The 21,303-nt window shown below is 38.4% G+C and overlaps 1 protein-coding gene across 3 annotated transcripts in view; it reads right to left on the bottom strand.

Moving 5' to 3' along the window:
• ank1a (ankyrin 1, erythrocytic a) overlaps positions 1 to 21,303 on the bottom strand; it is a 108,976-nt gene that overhangs the window by 52,387 nt on the left and 35,286 nt on the right. Inside the window, exon 4 of one of the 3 annotated variants that reach the window (XM_077562377.1) lies at positions 4,941 to 5,033. The exons of the other annotated variants lie outside the window; for them this stretch is intronic. Coding sequence (XP_077418503.1) covers positions 4,941 to 5,033 — 93 coding nt within the window. The remainder of the gene's footprint in view (positions 1 to 4,940; positions 5,034 to 21,303) is intronic. 3 annotated transcript variants of the gene reach the window in all.

Raw genomic sequence — 21,303 nt, 5'->3', positions numbered from 1 at the left:
TGATACTGAGCACGATCTGAGAACATAAACTCAGTTTCAAACAACTGGGAATTAGTCTGCATCACAGAGACCAAATTTTCTTATCAGTTTGGTTAATGAAGAAGCCCAAATAGGAATATCTTTTAGAGACTGATACCATACGCCTGAAGGGACTTGCTGGTCCTTAGCTTTCGTTAAAGTGAAGATTGATTCTTGTTTAGCTCTATTGAGGTGAGCCACAGTGCATTTGGTTGATACTAGGCCGTTGTATTGCACATGTCTTCAATTTCTATAGGATAACGATTTCTTGATTGAAAACAGTTGGCTTCTTACTGTATCAAGTTCAAATTAGATGTTCTATTTGTATAGATTTATTCTTAGGAAGACTCTCACATGAGTAGATACTACTATGTGGGTCCATACAGTTAAACACTCATTCATCTCATTAAAACACAACTCTATATTTCTCTACATGTGTTAAGTCTGTAAAATGAAATATGAGACATAAATGAAACGATAACATTAGCTGTTTTTAATGCATATAATATAATAATATATACAGCACAAGGACACACAATTGAATTATTTTGAATTATTTTGTAGTAATGTAACACAAAGCATCTTGACCGCTCGCTGTCATTAATTTTGTGTTGTTTTTTTTGTTTTGTTTTTTTGAGTTGATCAGGGGCAGACAAAACAAGTTTTACTTTTTTCTGTCCCCTTTCATTTCTTTTACTTTACTTTGAATTTGGCTTTTTATTGTTTTTTTTTTTCTTTTACAAAGGACTGATTGATTGATTGATTGATTGATTGATTGATTGTGATTGAACAGTCAATGTTTAAGTTCCATCTAGTCCAAATGCTGAGTCAGTAACTGGTTTCTCACCTCTCAGGGCGCCGGTCCCATTGAGACATCATTGCAGTTATTAACATCTAAATGAATTCATACGTAATGTACATTTGTTGGTTTTCATTTGAAAAGTTAATATTGGCTACTTCTGCAGGAAAATGCTTAGCTGCCTCGTGAATATGAGCTTCACATAGAAACAAATAAAAATACTGTAAGACACATTCTCATCAGTCGGAGTAAATAAGACCTAATATTACGTTGAAAATAAGAACTATGCTGAACTTCATTGGACTACTTAAATGCTGTCTCACACAAACACACATTCAAAATCGCACACTTTCATGTACCTTTAAACCTGCACACACGCACAGACCTCGGGTAAATGCATGCAGGTATAAAATACGCGCATAAACCATGTTAACATAATGCAGCAATTAGCAATCATTCAAATGCATACAAGGCATATATTTCAGGCAGCGTACTCAAACTGACTAAAGTTGCTTTTGATGAGCACTGCAATTGGGGTAAAAGTGATGCACTGTACGCTTAATTGGGCTACTCCCATTACCCCATGAACAATATTTAAGTTCTCTATAGTATTTACATTTCAAATTTATTACCAAGAACATAATAGGGCAGCAGCTAGGTTCACACTGTTGCCTTACAGCAAGGAAGCTCAGGGGGTTCAAATTTCAAATTAAACATTTGAGTGATTTAGTGATTTTGTATAATAATAATAATATTAAGTATTCCTATTTAGGGTGTACCCTAGTCAGCTGGTTTAGACTCCAGCCTTCCTATTGCGTGGGACCCATTAAAGAAAATATAACAAGATAATTTTGGAGGGGACAACAAGCCAATCAGTTCTAACTTAGATGATAATGTTGAAATCTAATCTTATATTTTAATGTTGCAAACTAAAAGAACCAAATGGAAAACAAAAGTCCATTTGTAAAATGTGAAAGTAGATCAGATTTTCACAAAGCATCCCACAATTCTGTCAATGCTAAATTACCATCATCCGGTGAACTCTGGGTGAGGTTTTTGCCTTTTCTTTGGCTTGTTTGTGACGATTATTTAAAAACAAATATAGCCATAGCCATAGGATATGATTACATCACGTTAAACCTTGTCATGATATTAACAGCAGTTGACTTAAAGTATTTTTAGACTAGTGTGTCAGTTAAGAATGTTATAAAGTTTGATAGAAAATTGCATGTAGAGCTTCATGAGGGTAACAATTTGAGCAGCAAACAGTTTATCTTGGTTGACCAGTGGCCCTGAGGGCCTTCGTTTTTAAAGGTCCCACTGACAGATTAGCTCTAAGCACTTTGACATGTAGAATAAGCAGCAGATAGGAACTTCAATAATTCCTAAAGCAGACCATCTAGGTTAAAATATATTTGCATACACCTGGCGAAAGGTGGACAGAGTAGGAATCTTAGTCTTGAGACTTTCTGACCACCTTCCCCATGCTGTCTGCGCATTCACCTTACTCACATGCACATGCACGCATACATGCAGTTGCTGTCACTCTGTTTCTCTCCTTAACTTCACGTAGACTAGATCATAAGAGGGACTTTAAGACTCTTTATCGTGACTCACTGCTGCAAAAATATCAGGATGAGCAATTCTGAATGGTTCACCAAGTTCTGTTTTCTCGTTAAAGTCGCTATCTAATCAACTGAGACCTTAATCTGGTGGTTCAAAACAACTTAAAAATAATAAAATCATAAAAAAATAAAATAAAATAAAAACATAGCCTTTAATCTGAATTTTTCAAAGCCGGTATTAATAATCCTGGGATAAAAATGAGTGTTACAATATTTGAATAGGCCATGGCCTTTCACATGTAAATTACACTCTGCACCCCCTCGCTGAAACAAATTACAGCCAACTGCTGGTGGTTGGACATGAATGGACGTCCTAATGTAGTCTGCATCTACAGTGGGCTGGGGAGCAGCTGGAAAAGAGAAACTGAGACGGGGGAGAATTTATATGACAGTGCAGAGTGTGACAGTTTGCTTTTCTTCATATTGAATCTGCCATGCAACCACAGTGTGACGAATGGGGCTTGGCTTCCAGAGCATCTGTCTCTGAGGACTAAATGAGGGCTAGTTAGAGCTGTAGGGGACCTTCTCCAATCTTAATAAGTGGTAATAGGAGCAGAGGGGCCATGGCCTTTACACAGACCACTGACAATACACACTTATAGGAGGGGGCATGGCAGGTTGATGAAGTGGGTTGAGGTCCCTCATCAACAAGCTGTAAAACTGTTTACAACAAGCCCGCATCAAAACAAACATGATCATAATTGCTGTGCTCTGTAAAGATTGTGAGTTACATAAAATTTCCAGATACAACAAAAAATCTGAGCCATTTTTGATCCTCACTTTTCATGCAAATTTTATGATTTAGCTTTGACCTACTTTTTTTCTGTTATTAACCTGTGGGTGGTATTTTAGTTTGCAAAAGCCTGGTCAAAACCATCAAAAAGCCCAAAACCCAGGGTTGAATGTTGATACACATTTTGTTATTTCAACACTTAATTTTCATTCAATTGAAGTTGAGTAAGGTTGTTGTTGTGTTACTCCTTGAATGATTGTTTAAGTGCCTACATACAGTCCCAACATAGTTCACAGAATATACCAGGGAAACTACTGTATAAATCAAAGGAGAGAAGGATATATGCAATTTGCCCATTACACACATATTAATGAGCAACACAGAAAAAAAATACTACTATTAGTATATTGTTTTGAGTAGCCAGTTTACCTTTCTACATGCATTTTTTTTGCATTTGCAAACAATAAATACTATTTATGTTTTCAGGCAATATTCTGTTTGTTTGTAAGAGGATTCTTCTGAAATTTGGGCTTTAGGAAACCTTATAGTGCTCCATCACCATTGTGAGCAATATGGAGATAGAAAGGGTGTAATTTATCATTTGGGAAAGCAATAGCGAGGATTGGAGGGGAAAGAAAAGTCTGGAACAAGTTTCCCAGTGGCCTTATTGCACTTAGATGAATTCTCTTCCACTTAGTGAAAATGGATTCAAGATCATCTATTGAGATAGTTGCAATGAAACCATTGGTAGACCAGTCACCAGACTGTTTACATAGATAAAGGCAGACAAAAGACAGACATAGCATGTGGATTGCTGTCACATTAGAATCACACAAGCCACAATACACAAACAGTGACACATCAAAAGGTAAGGTACGAAGCGTGCACAACCACAATGACGCAGCAGAAAAGCGCATCCAAAAACAGACACAGCACAGACAGTTGACACCACATCTACCAAAATGCAAATACACTGAAGATGCCATGCAAGACTGAGAATAAGCATGCGCACAGCGCACTGATAAGGTCGACTGCCAAGACACATACAGACTCGCACACACTCTCACACACACACACACACACACACACACACACACACACGCTTGAATTTAATTTCAGCCTAAATACAATCACAGTGATACAGATGGAACAAGCATATTTACTAATTTAGAAGAACCCACAGGAAAAATACTTTGACTGCGTTATCATTACTGTGAACCTCTGCTGCATGAACTACTTTGTGTGGAGGGATAGACAGACTACACTGAGTATAATCTATATTTTGCCCGTGGACTCTTGCCATGTAATATGCTGATTTGATAACACCAGTTCCTGAGATATCACAAGACACTGAGAAAGATGTTCATATTAAAACAGATACACGCTTGTGTCTTTGACGTGAAACAAGAAGAACAAAAAAGTTCTACACAACATAAGAAAAAATAAAAAAAATTAAACGTGTAACTCAGCAAGTTAGTACAATATGTCAAGCAGGGACAGGGAACAGTAAAAAAGCTCCAGCGTGATCCACGACACCTGTACAACTGAATTAGCTCACAGCACAACAGCACCACTTGAATGGACCAGCACTACAAAATCATAAGCAACACAAAAAAAAGTGATACAAAAAATAAAACAACATCAGCAAAGTGACACAAGATCTACATGACGGGGATGACCATCAATACGGAATATATATATATATACACACATATATCAATGTAAAAAAAAAAAAGAGCCAGATATACTTGTTGCAGATATTTACTTCATCATCATAGTGCCATACTCCTTGGCCATCGGGCATCTCAGAGCTCACACTACTGTCCTGATCGATTAGCCAGCGATGCACGGCGTGAGCCTAAAAGAACATACGACATAAAGACAGAGCCCAGTTATTAGCAACAGTGAGATGCAGAAGTCGGAGTGACAGAAAAGAGAGAGGGAAAAGCGCAGTAGAGAAAGCTGAAATCAGAAGCAAGGAAGATTAAGAGAGCAACAAATGAACAACATACTGAGACACCAGTAGAAAAGACAGATAAGGCATGGGAAAGGGTAACATGAACATGAAGGGCAACCACTCAACCCAAACCTCCCACGCCCACAAAAATAATCTGTCTGTGGGAAACAGGTAAGGATGACCAGCATGGCTGTGCACGACACAAGGATGCCACACATGCAGTGGCCATCATGGGCAGCGAGCGGGCCACTGATGGCAATGGACGAGGTGGAGGTGGTGGTGTTGATGCTCACAGATGGATCAGCTGAGTCAAGTGAGTCTAGATTACCTTCTTTGCTTGCTTGTGTATGTGTACTTACCCAGAATAAACGCCCACAAGCGTGGGGCGCACCCCCACCCCCACCTCGAGTAAATGCACAATGAATGCTGATAAGCCAGTAAGAAAAGAAGAAAAATCTATATCTATGAGGAGTGTTACGTTTATTTTTGTTTGCCAACTACTTCCTGGTTAATGGAGGGTGACATAAACCGGTTGGTGGTGCGATTCCCCCATTCTCTGCACTCATGAGAGTCCCATTGTTCGCATAATGACACCAGTCACAAAAATAAATTCCTAACCATTTGGTACGTCAATAAAATGTAGGGAGTTCTTCCTTGGTTTGAACGTTTCCATTCTGCAAAATGTGATAGTGGCTAAAAATGGCAAAAGCATGAAAAGAATATTAACTTACTTGCATCTATACCAAAGGTCTCAAAGCAGTTCCGCATGTTTTAGAGGTTTCCCTCCTCCAACACAGCTGAATCAAATGACCAGGATCATTATCAGGTTTCTGTAGAGTTTGCTGATGATTCAGGTGTGTTTGAGAAGGGAAACCAGAGTTTGAGACATATGATCTATACCAGAGGTGGGCAATCTCGGTCCTCGAGGGCCGGAGTCATGCAGGTTTTGTAGGTTTCTCACTTCCAACACAAGCTGATTCCAATCAACAGGATCGTTATCAGGCATATGCAGAGCTTGCTGATGAGCTGATCATATATCAGCTGTGTTGGAGAAGGGCAACACGCAAAACCTGCAGGACTGCGGCCCTCGATGCCCACCTCTGATCTATACCAATACCAGGGTTCACCAATTCCGGTCCTTGAAGTCCCGGTCCTGCAGGTCTTAGATGTTTCCGCCCACTAGCACACCTGATTCATATACTCAGCTCATCAACATGCCTGATAATGATCCAGATCTTTACTAACAGGTGTGTTAATAGGCAGAAACATCTAAAACCTACAGGACTCCGGACCTCGAGGATCAGAATTGGTGAACCCTGTTCTCTATTATTATATAGATCCTCAGCAAAAAAGTATTGGGTTGTTCATTGGTACAAATGCCACACGTTGACCAATGTTTGTGGAAATTGGTTGTGTTATCCTCTCAACAACAATCAAAACAATATCCCTCGGCTTCTCTCTTGGAAGTGGAAAGAACACCTTTCAGGTTGAGTAAAGTTGTTAAAACACATTCCACAAAATCTTCCTCCAGACGTACAAGAAAATATGTCAGAATTCAGATGGAAGACACAATCAGTACTAGAAGCTAGAGGTTGATAGTAACGAGCTACATTCATTCATTTCAGACCAGTATACTGTTACTCAAGTAACCTTTTCAATAATTTGCAGCCTACTAATATTCATGCTCCATACTTTTTACTTTGACTTCAGTGATTTTTGTTACCAAGAAATGCAACTCTTATTCTATTACATTGAGCTACATCACGCTACACACTTTTATTTGTATGATCAATTGCTTGGTTGATTATTTTGTTTTGTTTTGACAGCGACTTTTGCCTCAGGTAGGGCTTGGCAATTATGGAACAAATTATGAATGCCATTGACAAATATACATGTCAATTATGTTTTTTTCAGCAGGGATGGGTGGGGGAGCATCGGATTCCGCTCCACTGTAAATTGTAAACTGTAAATTTTAAAATAACTTTGCTGATGCACAACCACTAGTAGATGGCATCATTGCCCCATTTTAAATATGAGATCAACACAATTTGAGAGTCCATGGGAGAAATGGCTGCATTTTGTGCAACCTACCTTTTTTCTACTGTTGATTATAAAATAATGGAAAAAGGCATGTGGGTATTAAACATTTCAAAATGTTCTAAAATGACAGGCAGTGAATGAGTAGATAAAAACGATTATTCAACAGTTTCAAAACTTAATATTTATTCAACTACCAAAACAAATCCACAACTGGCTGCACTGTATCTTTGCACATATTGAGATTGTGATTAAGCATCTCCCTTATCTCTTTATCACATTTGCTTTATCTTTATTTATCCTATTCTCATTTTCACGTCTTGTAACTTCCAAGGCAAACCTGGGACCTCGAGTATCGTATTTAGTGCCATATCATGAGGAAATGTGTGCTGGTAGGATGATAAAAAATCATTGAAACCTTGAAAATTCAACTTTAAATATAACTGGAAAGAACCATGAAATAAATTAGTAACAAAGGAAAGTACATACTTATATTCACATACAAAGAGAAAAAGAAGAAAGTTGCGATTGAGCTCTATTAATATTAATAGATTTTGATTTTGACAGATTAGGTGCATTCAAATGTCGGGAAATTGCATATACTGCTCGCATGACTTCACACAAAGTATCTGCGGCCCCACACAGATGCAAACATTGCAGTGACTGATTTGCATTAAACATGGCAGAAACAACGGAGGGAAAAATCATTAATAATCTACGTAATTTCCATGCCCTGATTGATAAAAATATTCAGGAGTCACTCACTGGTGACAACTAATATCGTTCTTACTAGAGTAAATTTTTTGGCTACTCTATCCATCTCTGCTGGGATCCAAAACACACACACACACACACACACACACACACGCACACACACACACACACACACACACACACACACACACACACACGCACGCACACACACACACACACACACACACACACACACACACACACACATCTGGTTCTCTCGAGTGTTGTGGTGTCAGCACCAAAAACAGACAAACACAGCTACTTTTATGCCGTCAGGCACTCCTCTGCAGCAAAATGCCTGTCAAGATTTGTACAATTGACTCAGTGACAGGAAGGTATGGTATGTCATGATAAAGTGATGCTAGCACCCTTTGCTAAATCATATTCAGTTTATACCAAATGATGATAAAGCTTAGAGTGAATGGTGTAAATGATGATTGTATATAATTCAGAATAAATAAATTTCCACACCTAAACAGAATGAATCACATCTAAACTAGTGAGCGTTCGTTCCAGCCCCGCATATTTGACCATAAATGACAATTTGTATCTATACTTAAATACCTTGGACCAGATAAAAATTATTTACATTCACACCTACGGACAATTTAAAGTTGTCAATGAACCCAACATGCATGTTTTTAGAATGTGGAATGAGACTGTGCAAACTCACATAGGAGGGCCACAGCCCAGATTCGAACCCACAACCTCTGAACCGTAGGTGCATTTTGGATGATGGTGGTGCACACATTTGGTACTTTTGACTGCTTAGATTTAATAAATGTATTACAGTATTTTATGTCTTACCAGTTAACTGGCTGACATGTTATTGTCATGGCGCAGGGCTCTCAGTGCTGCTCTCTCTTTGATTGTGATTGAGGGGGGATTCCCTTCAGGGCCGCACCTGCAGCGCATCTGAAATTAAGACTTTATATGGACCCAGACGCCGACAGGACGACGTCGGATTATTCCACCTTGCTCACAGCCGTCGACGAGCGTGTTATTTTCTAGACTTTTTCGTCATAGCTTTGCTGAAATTCTCGTTCTCGTCGGCAGACGCTATGAAAGTTTTGCTACGTCATTTTGCGTTTTGCCTTTTTGACTTTAGTTAACTCGCGTTGTTTGGTACGCTGTTTTGTGTTTTTCATTGTTTGGTTACTGTGGTTCTCTACTCGCGCTTTTATTTGTAGTCATGGAGCGGTTATTTGTGGTGTTCTGTTTCCTTTTCCTTCCATTGCCTTTTGCAAGCGCCTTGTGTTTTTCATTTTTGTATCCTGGCTTGGTCGAGTGCTTTCACAGTTTTTTACTCAATTTGGCTACAATAGATCTTTGTTATGCCCTTTCTGTTGCCCGTGATTTTGGGATCCACCTCTCAAGGCACTACTGGACCTTGACAATTATACAAAGTCTCTCAGTGTACTTTTAGGAAGAACTGTATACCACAAATACTCCTCTACACATCTACTCCGAGACTACTGTTAAATACAGTGTACTCCTGCCTATTTGGTGCTTGCTATTCACACATTTGCTTTTCATCTTCATCATGTTGCACATATTTGTGTGCTCTTTTGGTAATGCCATAAGATGCAACGTGGCTTTATCAAAGCCGTGGCTAATAGGAATAAATTGTGAAGAATTGTTGCTACACACACATATAATCAGGTTGTTTTTCGATGCTGCCCCTTCCCAACCAAGGACTACAAACTCAAGACTATCTTATGTTATACAAGATTATACTGTAACATTAACCTTCAGACTGAGGTGTTAATTTGATTTTTCCGAACAACAGGGTCTGAAACGGGTCAGCAACGTCAATCTTAATGTATTTACGACCAAAATCTTCATGTGTGTGGGGAAAGCCGCCGACTTCCATCAATCTGTGAACAGTGACGCGGAGCAGTATGAAGCAAATCAAAGAAGTGTCCTGACTGAGGAACAAAGGAGGGGCAGAAAACAAAAACACACCTACTGGATGTTTTTGTAGAAATCAACAATTTCTAAACATTTTTGGGGGGCATCAACTATCCGTGTTCACACTTTACTAGCAGAGGAATCACACTAGTAATGTTTTAAACTGAATTAAACATGACAAGTGTGAACACAGGTCAGACATTAAAGGCAAGTCACAGTGTCCTTTTCTCTAAAGGATTTTTTGATGTACTCACATGAGATGCATACGCACTAACACACTCGTCAAGAGACGGGCAAAGGTGAAGTGTCAGCTAAAACAGACGCAACAGTCAACACACAGCAGTGGAGAGGACACACACACACATGGAGTCACCTCAAGGGTACAGTGAATCACACGGTGACAGCAGAGGCCAAAGCCTTTGCAAGGAACCCCTAAAATAGACAAAAGCAGGTGAAAGCGCTGCGGTACATTGTGTCACTTCACAACAAAGTTGCACTTTGCATGATCTTTCTTCATTTTTGGGAAGACCGCTCAATAAATGGCGCTTGTGGTTTGTGAGGTCCTGTTTGTGTGTTTGTGTGACCAAATGATATGCAACGGCGTCATCTGCAGAGTTTGTGGTGAGTTACAGAGCGTGTCAGCTTAAAAGGATAATTGGATTAAATAGCAGACGGGTAGTGATGACAGGAGAAGAGGGGCAAAAGGGTGGAGGATAAAGAGGAGGAGGTGGGAGACGGCTGAGGCAGAGGGGGTTGAGAGGTGCTGATAAGAGGAACAGGCCATTTCACTGAGGAGCCTTTGGGAGCCTTAGGGCAGCGAAAAGACACAGAGTGAACTCAAACCGTTATGCTGTAGATTAGAAGGATAAAGGGGATAACGCTCGTAGTCTCTGGACACCTAACTAGTTGCGCCTTGCCATTTGGGTATACGCGATACAATCAGAAAGAGCAGAGAAGAAAAAGCACTCGTTCTAGTGTCTATGTCAACTTGATGGCGGTTAAACTGCATCAGAACCTGATACCTCCCCACATTTCAAGCTCCACAGTTTGATCTGCAGAGGCAGGGCTGAAGAGAGAAAACAGCAGTCTTGTGAGACTTGTGCAAATCTCAAAATTGAAGACCAAATAATGCATGTGAGGGAGTATGAAGACTTTCCTTCGTAAGTTCTGACATCTAAATTCTATACAGTAAAAAAGCGATATCAGACAATAATAATGAACGGATCCTTTATTTTCCTCAGAGGAGAGCATTCTAATTGAAGCTACAGATGTAGCATAAATGACTTTACAGTCGTGGGAGTGTTTAAAACTTTTCAAATTAGATTAGCCGAAAATGACTTGCCCAAACTACAATGCTGACCATGACTTATGAAGTAAATTATCAGCTAGACTGCTAGGATTTTTGCTAGGAGGGCATTTTTTATTTTTAGGGTTGTTAATTGGCTTTCGGCTTTCTGCACAGTAGCTGTTTTTCTTTATCACATCAATATGTGGATAATCATTTTACCGATATCAAGATAAAACTATTATTCCATTTTAGAAGAGTAAAAATGTGTGAGTTTTAGTCTGAAAAAAAGATTGTACAACAGCTGACCATGATTTATCAACCAATTTGTTTAGTTGTGTGATGAATGAGCTTCTGTCCGGATCATTATACTACAGGTACATGTACAGTATGTAGTTCAAAAACAACCTCGATATTTTGTAATAATTCAGTAGAAAGGGCTGACAGAGCATCCAAACTAATGAACCCTTCTTAAATTATTAAAGAGTTTCACCTAGCTGCATCAACCCTGATGAGCTGGATTGTTTAAAAAAAAAAAAGAAGAAGAAAATCAAACCCAAACCCTAAGCCAATACTGTATCCACCTACTAAATATGGGTGATGTAATTTAATGACAGTGAAGCTCCTATATATATTTTTTAACCTAAATATTGCATTTCTCACAATGTCAATACAATTATGAAAATTAATCTTCAAAAAAGCACATCTGATCTCCCACCTATACAATAATCAAAGGTTTTATTATACAGTACATCAAAGGTTTCGGCAAAGTGTGACTCGGGAATGCATTTTCTCATTGTTTCGTATTGACAATTTAGAGTGTTCCCCCACTATTTTGAGGGATGAAAAGAGAGCCCAGCTACATAACTCTACAAGAAATTGATGCCCACCCAAAGAGGTTGGCATTTACCAAGATGGTACAAAAGCATTTTTTTTCTATTAGACAAGGCTTTGGTCTGAATTAAAAACAACGAATAGGTAATAGAAAGGTTCTCACCCCCCCCCCCCCCCCAAAAAAAAATCCGCAAATAGGAAACTTCACTAATATCAAACTTCAAATTTGCGGGGTTAACTGTTTTTCTTAAATAATTTGTACGAACGGATTCAAAGTCAACCAGAACCTGGAATGGATCGCTGTCAATCGTCAGGGCTTCATAGTACTGCAGTACTTTGGATAATATAAGCACTGAGAACACTACAAAAAAAACTAGGGCCCAAGCGATATGGAATTTTTTTTTAGGCCGATGTTGATTCGGAAAACTAATTAATCAGATTAAGATGATAATTTAAAAAAATCTAAAATAAATAACAGCTTGCTTTTAATCCTGTAATACTAAGAACACAGGAATTACAGGCATAACAATTGGTTGTTTTACAATACCTAATATTTGTTTAACTTTACAACAGATAGGAATTTTCAAGTACAAAGGCATGTAAGAAAACAGATTTAAATGTAATGTAAATGATTTAAATGACATAAATGTATACAGTACATAAGCAAAACGATGAGTGAGGTTACTGGCAAAATATGAGTTATGCATGATACCCTTTAACGTCAAATCACATTTCTTTTACTCCATTATCTTCTTTGCAATAAAGTGATGACTTCAAAAACAAAAACCAGAGATGCCTTTCTCACATGTCAAAATATGTCATCTTTGACAGAGTTGCATTTGCAATATATGATCTCATGTGGACAGAGAGTTCAACCGAAAAATTGAATTAATGCACACTATTCCTAGATATAGACCTTAATAACAAATATATACTTAAATTTAGTGAGCATATGAGTTGGCAGAGAATAACAGTCCATCAAGGCGGTCATCACAATACATTAATTGAGTTTACAAATAAATGTATAAATTGATAGCAACACACTAAAAATCTAAGTCTAAGCATGAATATAAATAATTTTTTTAATTAAATATTATTTACTTATAGACATTGTGTGTTAATGGACATATGAGAAGTTGAAGAAGGATGTAATTCAGTCCTTTTTTTCCCCCCTGCCCACAGTATTTACTGTTTAATTAGAAAGTAAAATTATATCAGCGTTAGACTGGCAAAATTCCGGTTTCATTGTATGGAAAAAAAAGTGTGATGGACAATTTTCTAAGAAAAACAAAACTTCGCAGAAACATAAATAAAACATCACCTCTTAAGAAAGTTGGAACGAGTGAGAGGTTTTACATGTAAGATGTGTAAATGACTGGGTAGAGAAGCTACTAGGCAAGGGTGAGTTAGAGCGTCAAGGGCTTGCAGGGTGAGAATGTCTGATTAATAGTGCATAGCAGACAGCTGGCAGCTTCGTGCACCGCAAACAGCAACCAAACGGAGCTCATTGAGCAGGTGAGCTGAATTTGGGAAGGGCACAGGAGGAAGTTCCAGGTGGTATTTAAGGGGAAGATGGTGCAAGTATCTCTATTTTCTCTCTGTTCCTGCCTTTCTTTGCCATCTTGGCTCCTTCCTGTGACATCATTTTTTCTATGGACTTGTTTATAGTCTATCCATAGTTATATCCAAAAGTGCAGTGAAAGTACTGTGGCTTAAACGCAAACATGTCCAAACTGGAGAAGGAAAAAGTGAAGGCCAATGTATTGTTGTATGAAAGTTTTCTCATAATTTACTCCAACAACACCAACAGTTGACTGGTTGAGGCACTAAGTGGAAATATTATAATCTAAAGCCATGCATGAGATGTAGTGACAACATTGTGTACAATGTATACACCCAGGGTCATAGTGCATTGTGAACTATGACATGATGCTCAGTAAACATTCATTCCCAGCATGGGATTTGTGTTGTTGGGGGCAGTGAGTGAAAAAAGGTGAAGACCTTCTGATTTTCTGTTTATCAATGACTTTTAGTTGTCTCTTTATGTTTTGTCCTATTTCTATTGTTTAGCACTGGTTTTCCATACCAGAGTAATTTTATCTACCGATGCATTACCATAATAAAACACATGCATGAAAACAAGATAAACTCAAAGAGACAGCGCGGCCAAAAACCTGGATTTGAGAAGCTTATTTTCATCTTCTTTCTTGCGTTTTATTCTTTTATGTTGCTCTTTTCTTTTCGCTCAGAGAAATGGAAAGAGACATGCCTTTTCTTTCAGCCTGTGCCTCATTATGGTGCTTTTCAGGTCTAGCCTTTTGTATGGGGCCAGCCTAGAGCCTTGCACACGCATAGTGGAACAGCCGGTGGATTACCCAGACTCATGTCAAGACTGCAACGGTACCCGCAACCACTCCAGTAAACTCCCCAGCCAATTGCAGCACGAACGTTACATGCGTTAATAAGTGAAGCCAAAGAGCCATGCCAAGACTAAACCAGCAGGAACATCTGCTGTGCCACATACATCGCCGAAAACAATACATCCACCAGGGCATGGCTGTCATATTAGTGGACACAGTCTAATCTCAAGGAATTAGCATAAAATGTGTAATCTAAACATACAAAGAGCGTCATGCTGCAAACTGAACACCAATAAGATTAAAAGTTCAGAAGTGATCATCACCTGCTTTTCAGACCAAAACATTTGCTTAACATTAGACCGATTAGAAAATATTGTAAACCAACACATCCAGACTTAAAACACGACAGTAAAGCACGGGACATTAATCTTTGCAAAGGACAAAATTATTGTTAATTATAAGGGTTAACAAATATTTCTCCATAGATCATGATTTTTTTTTTTTTTATGAATTATTTAATCAAAAAATTGATGCTCACGAAACATTCATTCCCAACATGGGATTTGTATTTCATTATCAATGGATTTTAGTTGCCTCTTTGTGTTTTTATACTCCTATTTATATTGTATCGCACTAGTCTTCCATACCAAAGAAATTTTATCTACCGATGTATGTTGGTCTAAGTTGTGGTGCAATTGGTGCAATGCGATTTTGGTGGGTGTTTTTATTAAGCAGGCCGGCAGATTATTTAAGGGTGTGGTGGATGTCATTGTATTTACTGTAATTTATAAATATGTCAACAGCATCATTATTATTATCATCTTCAACATATTTTTATAATCACCCCTCTGGTCACGGGACAGCTATGGGTGGGTGGGTGGTTGTCGGTGGGGGGATTAAAAATAGAAAAACTATTGGATGTGGAAGGTGATCTCCAAGTGTCCATTTCACCGGGGCCATATTCTTTACATCAGCTGCAAGTGGAGATCTGGCAATTCCTTATAAACGGACTTTGCACGCGTCAATCTCCTGCATGGACTCCAGCGAGTCAGTTTAAGCTTCTGCCATGACGACAATGTGTCCTCTCCTGGGGAGCTACTTCCACTGCCCGGAAGAAAGTCAGCTGTGGTCACCCCCACAACGGCGTAAGCACATGTTTCGCGTCTACGAAAATACCAAAAAAAGAAAACTCTTCCCATGCGCACAGATAGACATATATATGTTTGTAGATATGTTTTTTTTTTTATATGCCGCAAATGCCGCTTATCCTGTTCAGGGCTGATGGAGCCTATCCCAGCTGGCTTGGCAAAACGTGGAATACACCCCGGGCTGGTCGCCAGTTGTTGCCCCAGGGCACATACACAGACAACCATTCTCACTCACATTCACAGCATCACTGAGTAGGAACTGAGGGCTCCACAGCCTACTTTTTACAAAGGAAATGTATTATTATTATTATTATTATTATTATTATTAAACTGCACTGAAATCAGGTGAATGTACCTCTACATAAGCTGACCAATAATCTGTACAATTTGATTGCAAAAGGAAAAAGTTCTCTTTTCAAATTGGGAAGTAAAAATAAACACTTGAAATACTATATAATGTGGCTGCTCAAGTGTGGATCAATTTGAACAATGAGAAAATTGTAGGTGTGATTTATTTGTTTACATCGGCCCAGTGACAGTTTTGCCTCAGTAGTCACATTTGGTGTATGATAAAATGTCTAAAACATATTTGTGTATCATACATGTTCTAATAATAACATGTTCTTCACAAAAAAATTGTATTTGTGTATGAACTGAGCAGTCAGCACAACAGAGCAGGAGTCCATCCATCAGAGCTGTGCTCTCATCTTATTCTGTTCTCTCTGGGGACTTGAAACAGTGAAGCCCCCCTCGATCATTGCAACATGAGGCGCTAAATGAGCCCCACTACACCTGTATGTTTACTGCTTAACACACATGACTTAAAGTTACAGCAACGCTGGTTGTTAAAAGGCTTTTCATGTAAACAGAGGCTGAATACAAGGAACTCTTCAGGATCATGTACACCCCAAATTGCTACAATGTGAACGAGAAGTAAATTCCGTTACAGAGTGAGAGCAGACCTCTCCAGTTTGGGAAATTAAATATATAAACTATTTCACAAGAAAGTAGCAAGTTGATGGCCCCAATTCTAATAAAAAATTAAGACAAAGATGGGTGCATTAACAGTTGTTTTACTTTGCTGGCCCAGCACAATGGGCTCACCACTGGATTAGGGTGAAGAAGATTGACAGTTTATCAGGAAAAAATACAGATTACAACAACATATTGATCGAGAAACAGAAGTTGCCCTTCCGAAGCTCCAATGTGTAGCTTCTCCTTTTCCTGCTCAATAATGCAAAACAGCACAGTGGCTGCTTTGCAGCAATTGAGCAACAAAAGCCAAAAAAATAAAAATGTCTTTGCTCATTTTTAAAATTGCTACGAGGATTTGTATATCATAATTGGGGAAATGACAAATGTTTACACACTGGATTCACAGTTAGTATATAAAAAAAAAAATTCTAGTACATTTCCTCCATTCCATTTATAGCTTCATTTTACTTTTCAGTACTAGTTTTAATTGATCAATTATTTAACAATGCCAATAATATTTTCTCTGGAAGAGGAAAAAAAGTACATTCATAAAAAAATGAAGACCACTCTCTGTTCAAGCGCCACCATGCTGTTTGGATTTATTGGTTAATTATTTAGAAAAGCGGATAGCAGTCACTGCTGGATAGAAGGCACAAAGTCTACGCATGCAATGCCCATCAGCACTAAGACGCAACTTGACACTTTCCTATAACAGTATTTTATCACGCACACAAGTCTATCTAACTTCAGTGTAGTCACCCACACAGTCAAATGGACAAAATTGTCGCGCAGTCCATTTTTCGCGTTCAGTGACGAGTATATGCAAATAGATTAATTTAGTACATGCAATGTAATTTCTCAAACCCGTGATAAATTGCGATGGCTGATTTTGTGTCTTTTAATACCAAATCTGAAAGGCAGGTGCAAACTACCCTGCTGTGTGTAATCAGGATGACAAAGTCTTGATAATATGCCCTAAATTTCATTATCGTATATTTTGAATCCCTTCTTGGTAAGATCATACAGTTTTGGCATTTCTGTCTCATTAAACTACTTGAATGCTGGCAGTGTGCATAGTGGAGCAAATCATGCCTTGAAACCCACTGTTTGGAAATGGATCATGTTTTTGCGTACGTGTTTTATTGTAGCTTTTGTCATGTCTGTGCAATGGTTGCTTCTTTTTTGTCATTGGGAGTACTCACTCTGCAACATTTCAATTCAAACAAAGTCCAAATTCCACAGGTTGGGACTTTTCTTCCTGCTCCTTTGAATTAGTACGTGAAGCCATTGTCACACTGAGGTAGATACTATAACATCACTAAAAGGCGTTATTGCAATTGGTCGGTAAAATCCAAACCTCTACGGTAGATCAAAGTTACTGTATACTTCATGGACCAATAACCCCATAATGACAAAGAAACACAGGCAAAATGAAAGGTAATGTAGAGGACGGATCCTTTCTGCTCAAGTGATCGTTTTGAAATGCCAGAAACAAAAAACGACATGTTTGGAATATTACAAAACCTTCTCTTAAATACAGTACAGTTCTCTCCACCTCTTTTATACTTGTTGCCAACAGCGCATAATCTGTTACAGTGAGTAAACAATTTAGCACCTGTGATTTAGGATTTTAGTAAAAGACTGCAATCTTGGTAGATCACGTGCAACATGCCCAGTTATAACATGCTCAATCTGTCAGAGTAAAGATGCAGTTTAGTGCCTGCTATGTGGAATCTTATTAAATGAGGTTCTATGTGTTCATGAAGAGGGCGTGCTCTTTGCTGCAGCTCTTGGATTCTGTAGTCAGCACAAACAAGACATCCAACTACACCCATATGCACAACAGGACAGGAAACAATAGACGCACAATACATAACTGTATACTGTAAACCTGAGCATGAATACAGCTGAGCACATGCCTGCAAATACGACCTGTTCATTCAAGTAGATACATCCTCACACATGCAGTACAGTCATGCACACACAGCAGGAAAGCTGAATGCATCTAAAAATAGCACCGTATTTGCACCCTACTGTCATCATTATTCCTTTCATCGTCCTTATCAGCAGAGGAGGGCTCATTCAGTTAGTGGATAATCAAACCGCTTTCATGGAGCTTTTTTAGCCTCACCCTCACACTGACATCCCCACATTCTGTTTTCAGTGCTAGTCCGACCGCCACCTCTCAAAAAAAGTTTTCCCCAAGGACACGTCCTGCATCTTGCTCTTTGTTTTTATCTTGCTTAGAAAACATTGTCAGCTGACACCCGGACACTGGACCAGTATGAAGGACAGGAGCGCTCACCACAGAGAAAAAAATGGGGAAAAGTGACAAGGTCACCCAAATCAACAGTAGCTGGCATTCAAATTTAACTCATGCAATGCACTATTTCACATTTACATTACATTTATACAGCAATACTGTATTCAGAGAATACCGTTGGTCTTTATAAAAGGAGTTCTGTTCCACACAATCTATGAATAACAATTTAATTTACTGCTGAGAATCAAACAATCTATTCCAAAACTCCAACTGGTCGAACATCTTTAAAAAAGTCCACACGGTGTTTTATGTACAATTTTAATATTCTTAGATGTTATAAAACTGTAAAAATAAACAAATAAATAAATAATGATAATAATAATAAAAAAATAATGATAATAATAACAATTAATAAGAAAATAAGCAGCATTCATGATGGTGGTTTTAAGGCAACAAGCTGCAATTTAACATCTCAGTTAATGAAGGAGTAAACCATTATAAAATGTAAAATAAAAACGTAAATAACAAATAAAAAAAACTCTCTCTCATCCACCCACCAATCCACAAAGCGTGGATTGCTAGTATTTACAAATTCAGCTATTTCAGTTTTGTTCTGTGGAAACTATTCAGTCATTTTCTGAAAAACTCACATATTCACATTTTTGTGGTCTTATTGTAACACCCTGAAATGCCACAAGATGGCTGCAAAGAACGGACTAAATAAAAAAGTAAGAATTTATGTTAAAGAAATGTATAGTAGAAGACAAGTTGGAGGGAGCCCGCAATGCATGTGCAATTAGGCATGTATATATGTACATGTTCGGTAGATTTATTATTATTACTTTTTTAATCAAACAATCTGTAAACCATTTATCAAGTTTAACGATAACACTGTAAAATGACTTTGAAATGACAAACTGTTTAGTCTAATACTATATGCTACATTTACAGTTTAAACAATCAATATGGGCAAGCATAAACCTTTTGCGGGGGTGTTAACTCAATACTCAATTACTCACACACACTCCTACCTGACTGTGCTTAGTATATTTTCCTCCTTTATGGCTTGGACAATAATTATTTGATGCTTTTTGAATTTAGCTCCCATAAAGTACATGTGAAATTATGCTTTTGGAATAAGACTGGCAAAAAAGCTATAAAAAGCCAAAGCAAAAGCAAAATATACCCAAAATAATAATTTGATGTTTGCTAAACTGTGATACTCTAAGGCAGGGGTGGGCACACTCGGTCCTCGAGGGCCGGAGTCCTGCAGGTTTTGGATGGTTCCCTTCTCCAACACAGCTGATATATGATCAGCTCATCAGCAAGCTCTATATAAGCTTGGTAACAATCCTGTTGATTGGAAGCAGCTCCGTTGCAGCAGGGAAACCTCCAAAACCTGCAGTTTGCCCACCACTGCTCTAAGGTTTTAAATTGTAGGTTTGGTGGAATATGAGTAGCATATTTTCCACCAAAATTTGGATTGCATTCACTTATAGTGGTTGATTTCCCTATTTATTGATCTTCTTATGACTTGATAACCTGGTAATAGCCAGATTGATAATTGTGATTCACTCAAGAAAGCTCTCTACAATATCAATCTGGGACTGCTCCGCGCTGATTTGCTTGGGAAAGGCGGGACATTCTGTACAATATTTCAAGCTGATTGGACGATGCGGCATTGTGCACATTTGTTTTGACCAATCACGGCAACGGATGAAAATGTCGTCTTGGGTCTTGGGAGTTTGTGAACTCACAAATACCGCGAGAACACAGCTTGCAGAGCAAGGTTAGTGATTTGACTTAATGTGATGAACTGAACAGCTTCGGGAGATTCAATCCCACAGATTCTTGCATGAGTCCAATCCTATGTGGTCCTATTGCTTTGCTGGAATACAATTAAAAGAGAATCAACCATGTTCACATGGATTTAGACTTTGTACTTCTATAAACCTTTTGAAAGCCCCCTTTTTTTGACACAGTTAATCACTTCCTGCCCTTTGTAGTAGACTCTTTTAGGGCACAACACAGTTCAGTCAACACCAAAATTAACTTTTTGGTGCATTATTCAAGCAAGAAAAGTCGCAAATAAAACCTCACCAATGAGTGCTGCGCACCTGTGGCCAGTGTGAAAAACACACACACACAAGTATCATACTCACAACCACAGAAAAGACCCTAACCTTCAACAAAAAAGGAACACTTCAACTGGTATTTCAAGGGCATGAGTGACTGAAGTGGGTTGTGAAAACCAAGCAATAGAAAGTAGCAAATACGGAGAGGACATTGGTCACCTTCAGGTCGAACAAGAAAGAAAAGCAACAAGTAAAAGCATGCCTGAGAAAATTGAGTGGAAAGAGAGAGAACAATACTGGTTAGATTGGTTTGGAGGTGATGAGATCAAGCATTAAAACAGAAGCTGAGCCTATGAGAGTGGTTGAGAGAAGAAAAAAAGGAGGGAAGGGAAGTTGTAGAGTTGATGGCTCTTTTGGAGGACGACAAGATATGCAAAATGAGATGACAAATATATGAGCAGAAATTAGAATAACATAAGATAATTTAATTTTATAGTGACTCTTCATTTATGAGGACATTGACTGAAAAT

Source organism: Vanacampus margaritifer, chromosome 3, assembly GCF_051991255.1.
Source record: "Vanacampus margaritifer isolate UIUO_Vmar chromosome 3, RoL_Vmar_1.0, whole genome shotgun sequence".
Classification (NCBI taxonomy): domain Eukaryota; kingdom Metazoa; phylum Chordata; class Actinopteri; order Syngnathiformes; family Syngnathidae; genus Vanacampus; species Vanacampus margaritifer.
The sequence above is the reverse complement of the archived record's forward strand: the minus strand, read 5'-3'. Positions and strand labels throughout refer to the sequence as shown.